Genomic DNA, 12,004 nt, shown 5'->3' on the forward strand with positions numbered 1-12,004 from the left:
TGCCCAAACCCCGTTTTGAGATTCGGTAACCTGGTTACTGAATCGCAAAATGGGATTACGAGTCGCAATTAGGAAGGGGTGTTCCCTTCCTAATTGCGAGTCACAGCGCAATGTTGTATTGTTTTGTGACCGCGAACACGGTCGCAAAACAATCGCATTTAGCACCCATTTCAAATGGGTGCTAACCCATTCGCATGTAAATGGCCTGTCTGCTCTGAAAAAATTAAACGAAAACGTTTCTTTTTTAGTTTTGTAATGCATCTCGTTTTCCTTTAAGGAAAACGGGCTGCATTACAAAAAAAAAAAGGCTTTATTTAAAAGCAGTCATAGACATGGTGGTCTGCTGTCTCCAGCAGGCCACCATCCCTTTGAATGCCGAGAGTCTAAAGGGGGTAGCAAATTGCGACCCCCTTGCGAGTCGCAGATGGTGTCGGGGATACCATCCTACATTCCGATTTGCGACTCGCAAATTGCGAGTTGCTCTGACTCGCAATTTGCAAATCGGAACCTACCTACATCTGGAAGCTCACATACAGTTGCTAAGACCGAATGCAAGGTTTTGTTGACCATATTTCATCTGACTCGTTAGCCATAAGCAAGACAATCTTATTTTGTATGGTCTTGCAAAGATGGTGACATCTTCCTTCGGAGGAGGTTTGGTCTGTGGTTTCGAATCCTTTACCAGAGAGGAAACCTCAGTGTCTGATTATGATGATGCAGTTTGTGGCCCTGTTTTTCAAATTACTGAAAGTTGCTAGCACCTATTCAGCCAAGAGTTGAACCCCAAAGTTTTATTGGTTTATTTACATATGTACAGTGCTACAGGATGCATCTTGGCGCTGCGTAGGATCAGCCAAAGAATGGGCGAAATTAGAGCTTCAGGGCAAACAACTAAATTTTTTATGTTTACCTGAAAAGCATGTGAATGTTCATGCCTCTCGTGCGGAGAGGCATAGAATGCCACCATATGGCGATAAGAGAAGGTTCTGCCTCGCATTCTAGACCGGGCGATTTTTGATAGCTGATGAATACATTGGTTGGTGGGATAAAGATTTCCGGCTGTTGTGTATTTCACCTTTTTCGGGTTCTTTTTTTCTCAGATACGGTGGTGTAGCCTGGTCATAAGTTTTGTGGGTGACATTCAGGGTTTTAAACAGAATTCTTTTACTCACTGGAACCCATTCCAAAGAGTCCAGGTGAGCTTTATTGGCTGCTCTTTTTGGAATGTCAAGAATAAGTCCAGCTCCAGCATTCTATATGGCCTGAAGTCGGTGAGGAGCGTACTTGTAGGGTACCTAGGTAGAATGCGTTTCCATGGTCAGTTCTTAAAACTATAAGAGCCTGAACAACTGTGTGGCGAGAAGACCCAGGAATAAGAGGTGGGATTTTACTCAGTGCTTTGAGAATGTCAGGAAGAACCGGTGGTACTGTTAATTTGTTTAATGAAGATTATCTGGATATCAATGATGACTCAGTGGGTAGTTGGGGTTGGCAGGGTGGGAGGGGGAAGGTTCCAGTTTATCAGGCCACCATTTTGGGGACCAATAACAGGAATGATTGCTGAAGAGTAAAACCTCCGTTTTGTCGCTGTTCAGTTTAAGGCAGTTTGCACTCATCCACAGTCTCATGTTCATACAACTAAACTAACAAGTTGGCTTCGGTGTCATCAAGATTTATGAAGAGCGATACACTTATTTATGTTGTCGCCATGCAATTAAATAATAGCCAAAGGATTTTATCAGTGTAGCTAATGGTGTCATATAGTTATTGAATAATATAGCGCTCCGAGAGGAGCCTTGAGGCATTCTACAGTTGAAAGTTCTTTGAACTGAACGGGAGAATGGCAAGAGATTATAATCTGTTAGAAAGAAACGATTGAAGTCAATCCAGGGCATTTTTGCAAATTCCAAGTGTAGTGAGATGGGTAATCCTCTGGGTTAATAAAGGTTTTTATGATCTTAAAATAGCTCTTTAGAAGTGTTTTTGGCTGAAGGACTGGCTGAGGAATAATATTCTGCTGTGATCTTCTTTATTTTCTGTTTAGAGCTGGCTATCTCATTAAGATATTGTATTTTGTGTTCAGGTTTGTAATCTTTCCTGTATAATTTGTCTAGAGTTTACCTCCTTTTCTTCTCTTTCATTTGGACTTCAGGCACTGCTATTAAGATTAAGTTTGATGCTATTTATCAGTGCAATAAGATCAATGGCGGATATTAACCTATCATTAAATTCATCTGCAGAGGTATTGATGTTCCTTGGGCGGATGGGTGATGGTGCCTTCCCAGCCTTGCTGAAATTGCAAGGAGTCGTTTTAGACTAGGTTCAAGATTTAATCTCCGGTTTCTGAGCCAGGTTGGTGGTAGTGCGCATGTGAATAATGATATCAAAGCCTGGGAATGTGGTCCGCCCAAGGAATCCTACTCAACTGACTCCCACTAAGGGAGTCAAGATTACTTAAAATTGCATCTAGATTATGTGCTACCATACGTGTGGGTATGTGGGTAATATGCTGTTTGAAGCAGAGTATTTGCAGTGATTTTAGAAAGATCATTGTGACCCCAAATGCCATTACAACTCCTTCGAACTAGACATTTTATGACATTGAGACAACCTGAGCTAGCGTGTGACTCTCATATTGTCTTGGCGCTGCCCTTTTTTTGAGACTGCATGTTACGGTGGCGGGCGCAAATTGTTTGGTGCACTGAAAGGGAGGTGCTTCTCCTTCGTGAAAGGCTGCCAGTAATGGTAAGCTTTGTGGTATCTTGAACTGCCAGCGTTTTGCTCAGGTTTTTTTCTTGTTAACCTGGTTGATCATCCTTGTTTTCTTTAGAATCTGACTTTAGTGTTTTTTCACAATTTCTCACACCTCATGCCTGGTTGGTCCTCGTTTCTGATGGGCTCATGATTTGAACCAACACACAGTTGCCTTCTTAGCTGTTTTCCTTTATGACTAGGCTTTTTCTGGTCCTCACATTGGTTTGATGCATTTCAGAATTATTAGTCTGCCCTTTGTTTCTTTCTGTTTGGTGTTCATTATACTCATTACATAGGTTTTATCTGTTACCATAGTTTTCAGCCTTCATTTTCTCTCTGAGGAAAAGGGGACCACACTGTCTGCTTTCTTTGTGAATTTAGATTTTTGTATGTCCTGGATTCCGACCTCCAGTGAACAATTTTGGGACAGGGAAGTCCCCTGCATGATGTGCAGTAGTGCCCTCTATCCTGCATGCCCAAACTGCAGATACCTGTGACCCTATTTTTTTTTTTTTACCTTGCCACACACTACTCCTGTACGGTCACTTTGCCCTAGGCCAGCTTTCTGATGATGATAGTTTCTGAACCTTGTTTTGAACCAGGAGAGGTGTGCCCTCACTGTGCCAGGGGACTGCCGACCCTGTTGTGGTTTTCATGTGTGGAGCACGATGGTGGCTCCGTACCATGGTTGGTGGATTATAGTAATAGGCGTTTTAATCTGTGTGACTAGAATGCATGCTCACTGGCCCATTCATCTAGAAGTTCAGCTGCTCTGGATGAAAATAGAATCACGATTGGCAACATCTTGTGTATTGTACGTGTGTGCTAGGATTGATAGTGTGCTGTGCACAAGTAATACAGGCCTGCAGGTTCCATTCTGGAAGCCTACAGCCTGCATTAGAGTATAATATGATGGCGAGGTTGCTTTCCCCAGAAAGTATATTGCTATATATTCTAGATGGGAGCGAGGAGCACCAGGCAATATAGTGAGGAAAGAGGAGCGGGTTTCTTTAGAAGTGTTGGGGTCTTTCCTGATAATTTGGGATATAATAGTGACTGACTGCAGCTGCCGAGATGTAGTTGGCGGAGTCCTTTGAAAGGGAGCAGATCCTGTCTCTCTTCCTGAACTCTGTGAGAAAGATGTGTAAATAGCTGGGTGCAGCTTGCTCACACCTCTTTGTACTTCTGTGGTGGGCACTCCGCCTTGAGGCTGGCCTGCTGGGCAGAGCATCCTTGCAAATTACAGGCCTGGAAGGTGGCCGGGGGAGGGCGCATTAGAGGGGAGCAGACCCACACCAGTCCCAATGAAACAGACATGTAATACACATCCTCCATCTGCGAAATTGGTATAAAGATGGGAGCTCAAGATCCATAGTTAATTTTTTTGTTGTGGTCTCTTTTACTGAGCAGGTAGTAATCCACAGAATTCTGAGTGCAAAGCCAGTCCTTGGCTGTGTAGAAGTCAATGATAGCCAGCTTCCCAGAGGGCAAGAGATCATCACCAGGAGTCCAGTCTGAGTGCGGATATACTGGACTGTACAGGGTGCCAAGACACCCTGCCTGTAAGTGAGGGAAGGAAGCTCCAACCCTGCCGGATGAGCTGATTATGGAAGTAACTACAGAAATAGGGCTTGGTGTACGATCTGTCCTACAGAGACTCTCTAAGCAGCTGCGTTGAATGAATCGTGTTACTGACTGTTTGAACAGTATAATATTCGTAATTTATCCCCATCATAGTTTCAAAAGCACCTGGGGCTTGATAGGCCTGACCAAAGTTGGGATAAGCATCTGCTGGTGGCCTATCTGCCACCAGCAGATGACAAGTGACTGTAGTACTGCCCAAGTGTGCTTTGGGTCGGGACCAGTGCTGAAGACCAAGTGATCACAGAGTTACCCCTGGGGTGCCTCATGAAGAATTGAGGTTGTCGCCTCAAAACACTAAGCGCTGAAGTTAGCAACTGTTGGCCACCATGCTGCAGAACCAGCACCTGCTGGTTGGAGTACATTTTCACGTTGGATGTAATAGTCAAATTCCGCTCATCTTGTAGTGCACTAGTTAAAAAAGGCTTAGGTTGCTTGTTGTGGTAATGCACACAATGGTTACTGTGCGATTCATTCAGACCTCTTCCTACAGTCTGTTTTCTGACTTTAGCTAGGCATTAACTTTATCACTGTAAATGGATAATTCCTAACACTGACTGCTAGTGCCAGCATTCATTATGTGTCTGCAGGCTTATGCTTTATTTCAATGTCGTGGTTGAAGTGATGAACAGATAAATTCATGTACTTGTAAACAAAAATATTGAGTGTCTGCTCTTGCCATGAAACATGTTAACTGAGCTGAAGAATGAACCTGTACAGCTTCTGTTGAGTCCTGTCTGCCTCTTTCGTGTTGTGTTTGTTTCCCCTCATTTTCTATACAGATTAATTTGTCCACAGTTACTCGTTTTAGTTAATAGTTACTATGGTTTAATGCGGCAAGATTTCAGCGTTTTGTGAACGTGTCTAAAGTTCACAACAACTGCCTCTAAATTATGTAAAAGTTTTAGAAATGCTTCTGTTGATTGCTTGAAGTCTGATTCATTGACTGTAGAACAAAATTCCAGGCACACTTTTGACAAACATAGACACACCAGTACATAGCTGGTGCTTCATTAAACAAGATATGTAGGCATTTCAGTACCTCTGGAAAGGGTACAGCTAAATATCACAGTAAATGCACATGCTGATCAGTTGCCATATACATATAGTTCAGAGGTTTTCTTTATTGTCCGTGCAAAAAGCATCCATTTACCTTCATAGCTAATTAACTAGTTTGCATGTGAACAGCAATAGCTTGGATGACCTTCATCAATCAACAGTCATTTGTTTTTTTCTTATAATTAGGTGCCACTGGAGGAATTAAGATTGGTCGACAACACTTTGAAGAAGCTCTTAGCAGAGTGAAACCATCTGTTTCTAAGAAGGTGGGTGCTTGGAATGTTATTTTTGGTCAGAAATAAGTTCTGGGTGACCATAGGCATTGGACAGACAGGAGCTCCAGAGGCATTTAGTACACACCAAGGAGAAAAATACAGCACAGCTGTCTGATGCTGGGCTGTACCAGAAGTAGCAGTTAAGCAGACCTGTTTGTGTTGTTTGTTACTGTGCCCTGCTTGTATACAGCCATAACGTCTTGTGACACTTGCGTAAGAACAGGTCAACTATCCCCAGATTACCACTTTACCCATGTCCATTCAGAATCTTTATTTTCTGAAATTGTTTGGGGGAAGCCTTTAGTTGCATAAAGATGAAAAGAGATCCTTACCGATGGTACGAGCGTGGAAGGAGTCTTCCTTTTGTACAGGCTCATTCCATGAAGGAACATTTGAGCAGAAATGTGATAGATGATCCTAGAAGTGTTGATCTTATCTGATAGAGACTTCTAGTTGTAGATTCCTTACATTAGAATTTCCCCCAGGTGTCAGACTGGATCCGGAGATTTTCTTCGAGCAAAAACCTTGCACGTCGGTAGGTGGTGTCTGTCAACTCAGCGGGCTTTGTTGGCATCATAGTCTCCGTGATGACGTTGGGAGTAGTACATAGACGCCACCTCAGCGCAGTGACATCAGTTCTATTCTTTCCGTGCCACGTGCTGATCCGGAGAGAACTACCCTGGTCTCTTTTTGACAGAGTTCGGCCGTTTTGTCGAGTTTATTGGTAGGTTTTTGGTGCGTCGAAATGTCCCCGAAGATCGGTTTCAAGCTGTGCAAGGACTGTCACTGCATAATGTCGGTGACAGATCTGCATTGGGTTTGTTTGTGGTGCCTGGAGCGCGACCACCACCCGAAGTCGTGCTCAGAGTGCCGAGCCATGCACCCGAAGGCCTTGAGGGAGCGCTCTCTCAAGCTCATGGCGGCCCGGCGCCCGATTCCATGTAGATCCTGGTCTTGCTCAATAGGAAGGTCCCAAGACCGTTCGCGAAGTCACCACCATTCGTCTTCCTCTAGATCTTCAGGCACCGATAAGAAGTCAAAGCGGTCCCGTCGCCCTTCGACTTCTCCCCGTCACTCGGCTGATGTGACACGGGAGGAGCGTTAACACTCAAGGCCTCCGTCCTCGGTGCCTCCTTCTGGGCCCGCTGCACGCTTCCCCGAATTTCCAGGAGCCAGAGCAACCCCCACCAAACTTAAAGAGTTCTATGAGGCCATGCGCCTCATTTTTGGGTGAACCGACTCCGATACGGCGCCTATAGGCCCAAGGGGTTCAGTTGAGGGGCCTTGGGTTCTGCGCCGGCGGCTTCGGCTCTGGCCACTGAGGTCCCCTATGGATCCACTCGCGGATCCCCACAGATGCCGGTCGACTCACTGAGACCTTCCCCGGCGCTGGTTAGATTGTCCTACGCTCCTGACGTCTGTAGTGCCCACTATCGGCGTCGACCCGGAGTCGGAGCGGCGTCGACTGACACCGCCTCTGTCCTTAATGGGGCCTACTCACCCCAGGTCGGATTTGGACCCTGTTTCCTATGAGTACAAATTCGGGGAAGGATTGGAGGTGTCCCTGAACCCTTATGAATACCAGGATGACCCATCTTTGGACTGAGCACAGGAATTGGGCGAGGCCAGTTGACTGGATACTTCTCCAGACGCTGGTATGCTGTCTCCTCCTACCGTAGCTACGGCAGAGGGAGTGACTTATTCTATGGTGTGCAGTAGAGGCGGCTGAGGTCCTTGGCCTTGAACTATCTACTGTCCAATCTCCTGACGGAGGTGCTTCACCCAGGGGCTTCTACATCTGAGCCCCTTCTACCATTCAGTGAAGCCCTCAACGATGTCCTTTTGTGTACTTTGTCCAAACCCAACACAGGGGCTCCTGTGAATAGGTCTATCGCACGCCGCCATCGGCCCACCGCGAACGACCCTAAATTCCTATCCCAACACACCACACCTGAGAGTCTTGTCATCCAGGCTTCCTCTTCCTCAGGCGCATTCCCTTCCGCACCCCCAGATAGGGAATCAAAAAGGTTGGATAATTTTGGAAAGAAGATGTTTTCTTCCTCCAGTCTCGTGCTGCAGTCCATGAACACCAGATGCCTTTTGGGCCGCTATACCCACACTTTGTGGGATACGGTTGCGCAAGTTGTGCCGCAGATACCGGAGGAGGCCAGTGCTGTCGTCTCCCAAGCTGTCAGCGATGGGAGAGATACGGCAAAGTTCACAATCTGATGTGGTCTGGACACGACCCACTCTCTTTGCAGATCAGTTGCTACAACAGTGGCCTTGAGATGCGACGCCTGGTTGCGTACTTCTGTTTGTTCAGGGGATGTCTAACAGTCTCCATGGACATGCCCTTTGCTGGCTCCCATCTCTTTGGAGACAAAGCGGATTCGGCGTCAGAGAGATTCAAGGATTCCTGGGCTTCGGCTTGGTCCCTTGGTCTTTCCACTGCCCCTTGCCCCCAACAGTCCGCTTTTTGCCCCTTTCGTGGCCACGGAAGGGGTTTCCTGTTGCGTCCCCCACCCAGCCACCCATGCTGTTAAGCTGCTGCGTGGCCGGGGACACAGAATCCCGCGTGGGACAGGGAACCAGAGGTCTGCCCTGTCCACCTCCGCTGCAGCTTCCAAACCCTCCTAGTCCATCCCCTCACTCCGATCCAGTTGGCGGCAGGATTTGCCATCACCTGCCCCACTGGGAATCCATCACTACGGACAGGTGGGTTTTGGAGATAATTCGAAAGGGCTATTCCCTCCCTTTCGAATCTGCCCCACCTTCCATGCCTCCATCACTCAGCCAACTTCCGGAGGATCATTTGGCACTTGTCCGCCAGGAAGTTGCGGCTCTCTTGGCCAGGGGAGCTATAGAGAAGGTCCCGATGCCAGAAGTAGGTGGTGGTTGTTATTCCCGCTACTTTCTGGTGCCGAAAAAGGACAAGGGCTTACGTCCTATCCTAGACCTTTGGGACCTCAACTACTTCCTCAAGAAGGAGAAATTAAAAATGCTCACCCTGGCTCAGGTTCTGTCTGCCTTAGACCCAGGAGACTGGATGGTAGCGTTGGACTTGCAGGATGCTTATTTCCACATCCCCATCCTGCCTGCCCACAGACATTACTTGAGGTTCATGGTAGTTCACAAGCACTATCAGTTTACCGTGCTCCCCTTCAGCCTTACCCCAGTGCCTCTCTGGTGTTCACGTAAGTCATGGCGGCAGCTCATCTGCGCAGGGTAGGGGTCTCAGTCTTTCCCTACCTCGACGACTAGATGTTGAAGGTGAACTTGCCACAGAAAGTCGTCTCCCACCTTCAGACTACGGCGAGCCTCCTGCACACACTGGGATTCACTATCAACATGCCGAAGTCACACCTGACTCTCTCTCAGACGATCCCTTTCATCGGAGCTGTTCTGGACACAGTGCAGTTTCCGGCTTATCCTCCCAAAAAGAGAGTCCGATATTCAGGCTGAGATCGAAATCATAGCCTGTCTTGGGTTTCGATGAGACGAACTCTGAGGCTTCTGGGCCACATGGCCTCCTTCATCCTGCTAGTGACAAATGCCAGATGGCATATGCGGACTCTGCAGATGGACATGAAGTTCCAGTGGGCGCAGCATCAGGGGAATCTCTCCAACATGGTCCAGATCTCGGAGGGGACTGCGAAAGACCTGCAATGGTGTCTTTCGAATCCACATTGGGTCCATGGCAGATCCCTCTCTTCCCCAACCAGATCTATCTATAGTGACAGATGCGTTGCTTCTGGGTTGGGGCAGCCACATGGGAGAGGCGGAGATTAGAGGCCTCTGGTCTCCGACGGAGTCTGGGCTCCATATCAACCTTGTGGACCTCTGGGCGATCAGGTTTGCGTTGAAAGCATTTCTTCCCTCTCTCAAAGGGAAAGTAGTGCAGGTGTTCACGGACAATACTACCGCCATGTGGTACTGCAACAAACAGGGCAGAGTAGGGTCCTGGAGCCTTTGTCAGGAGGCACTATGCCTCTGGACATGGCTGGAACGTCAGGGCATTACCCTGGTGGTTCAACGTCTGGCAGGTTCTCTCAACGCCAGAGTGGATGAACTCAATCACAAATGCCGTCTCCATCCAGAGGTGGTGCAAGCTCTCTTTCAGCAGTGGGGAGAGCCTTGGTTAGATCTGTTTGCCTCCACAGAGAACCCGCAATGTCAGCTGTTTTGCAAGTTGGAGTTTCCAAGGCTGCACTCGCTCAGAGACGCTTTTCGTCTTGAGTGGAATTCTGGACTCCTTTACGCCTATACCACTTCTGCCCGAAGTTTACAAGAAGATCAGGAATGACCGGGCCTAAGTCATCTTGGTGGCTCTGGACTGTGCACGGAGAGTATGGTATCCAGAGCTATTGAGAATGGCCATCAATCCTCCACTCAGACTGCCTCTTCAGGCGGATCTTCTGTCGTAGCAGCAGGGGACTGTTCTCCACCCGAACCTGTTCAATCTCTGCCTTCATGCGTGGAGATTGAGCGATGACAGTAGACGACTTTTGATCTTCCACCCGAAGTCTGTGATGTTATCTTGGCAGCCAGGAGTCCCTCCACCAAAACGGTATACGCCTGTCATTGGCATAAATTTGTGGCCGGGTGCACCAACAAATCTGTTGATCCCCTCTCTGCCCCTCTATCTGAGGTTCTTTTATTCATTCTTTCTTTGGCCCAGTAGGGCTCTGCTTTGGGCACCCTTAAAGGGTATTTACCTGCCATTTCGGCCTTTCTTAGTTTACCTAACCAGCCCTCACTCTTTAAATCTTCTATCGTGAGTAGATTCCTAAAAGGTGTCACCCATTTATTTCCTCCCCATCCATTTATCGTGCCTCAGTGGGACCTCAATCTTGTCCTTACTTATTTAATGTGTACTCCCTTTGAGCTGATGCACAATCGCTCCTTGCGGCTCCTCACTGTCAAGACTGTCTTTGTTGTTGCCATCACTTCTGCTCGCAGGGTGAGTGAGCTTTAGGCCCTTTCGTCCAAACCTCCATTCTTGTCTGTGCACCCTGACAAAGTGTTGTTGGGCACTAAAGTTTCCTTCCTTCCCAAGGTTTTTACGCCCTTTCATGTAGGCCAGTCCATCACCCTGCCTACTTTTTATGCACCCCCACACCCCTCCCATGAGAAGGAGAGACTCCACTGTCTGGACCCAAAAAGAGCATTGGCGTCTATCTTAATTGTACTAAAGATTTCCAGGTGGACGATCAACTCTTTGTCCGGTATGTGGGTGCGAAGAAAGGGAAGGCGGTGCAAAAACGTACCATCTCTTGATGGGTACTTCTTTACATCAAGATGTGCTATGCTTTGGCCAAGAAGCAACCCTCTGAGGGCTTGCACGCTCATTCCACCAAAGCGACTGCTGCTTCCACTGCATTAGCACCTGGAGTTCCTGTCCTGGATATCCGGCAGGCAGCTACACCACTGCCTGGACAGTCAGGTCCGTCGGGATGGCCCTGCAGGACTTTCTAGTATGATCTTGGTTCGTAGCCCACCTTCGAGGATGGCATTGCTTGGGTATCTATTCTAAGGTAAGGAATCTGCAACTAGAAGTCAATATCAGATGTACAAGTTACTTACCTTCGGTAACGAAATATCTGGTAGAAACATATTCTAGTTGCAGATTCCTTACCGACCCACCCATTCTCCCCGCTTCCGAACTGATTCTAGGGACAGGGATTCCTCCTTCAGGTCCTTAGACCTGGCGCACCAATCTCAGTGTTCTTAGCAGCTCTGAGCTTTGGCGTGGAAAGTCGTTAAAAGAAACTGATGTCACTGCACTGAGGTGGCGTCTATGTACTACTCCCAACGTCGTCACGGCGACTACGATGCCCGCGGAGTCAACCAACACCACCTACTGACACAGAATATGTCTCTACCAGATATTTTGTTTCTAAAGGTAAGTAACTTGTACATATGTGCCAGTTTTGCTCGTAGGAATGTATGTCCTTCTTACAGATAGTTTACTGAATGATACAAAGTATCTTAAACTCAATATCCTGGGAGGCAGGCAGCCATTGAACTGAGGAAATCATCAATGAGACTGGCTCTTACATTTCAACACTGCAATAACTCTAGCAACAGTGCCCTGAGACCTCAAAACAGGGCAAGACACAAATATATGTCATTAGAAAAGTAAATCTGTGAAAAATACCAAAGCAATTGAAGTAGTGACTCTTTCAAGATAAGTTACTAGTGTGTAGAGGTCATAAGAAAAAAAAAAACAATTTCCCTACTGTCTCCAATGTGGGTTACAGGAAACGTTTGAAGAT

The 12,004-nt window shown here is 47.2% G+C and overlaps 1 protein-coding gene across 1 annotated transcript in view; it reads left to right on the forward strand.

Annotated features, from left to right (window-relative positions):
* The window catches only part of NVL (nuclear VCP like), a 359,132-nt gene that overhangs the window by 312,453 nt on the left and 34,675 nt on the right, over positions 1-12,004 (forward strand). The window contains exon 22 of the mRNA XM_069233825.1: positions 5,641-5,720. Within this exon, the coding sequence (XP_069089926.1) occupies positions 5,641-5,720 (80 nt within the window). The remainder of the gene's footprint in view (positions 1-5,640; positions 5,721-12,004) is intronic.

The sequence above is a fragment of the Pleurodeles waltl genome, chromosome 5 (assembly GCF_031143425.1).
Source record: "Pleurodeles waltl isolate 20211129_DDA chromosome 5, aPleWal1.hap1.20221129, whole genome shotgun sequence".
NCBI classification, from domain to species: Eukaryota; Metazoa; Chordata; class Amphibia; order Caudata; family Salamandridae; genus Pleurodeles; species Pleurodeles waltl.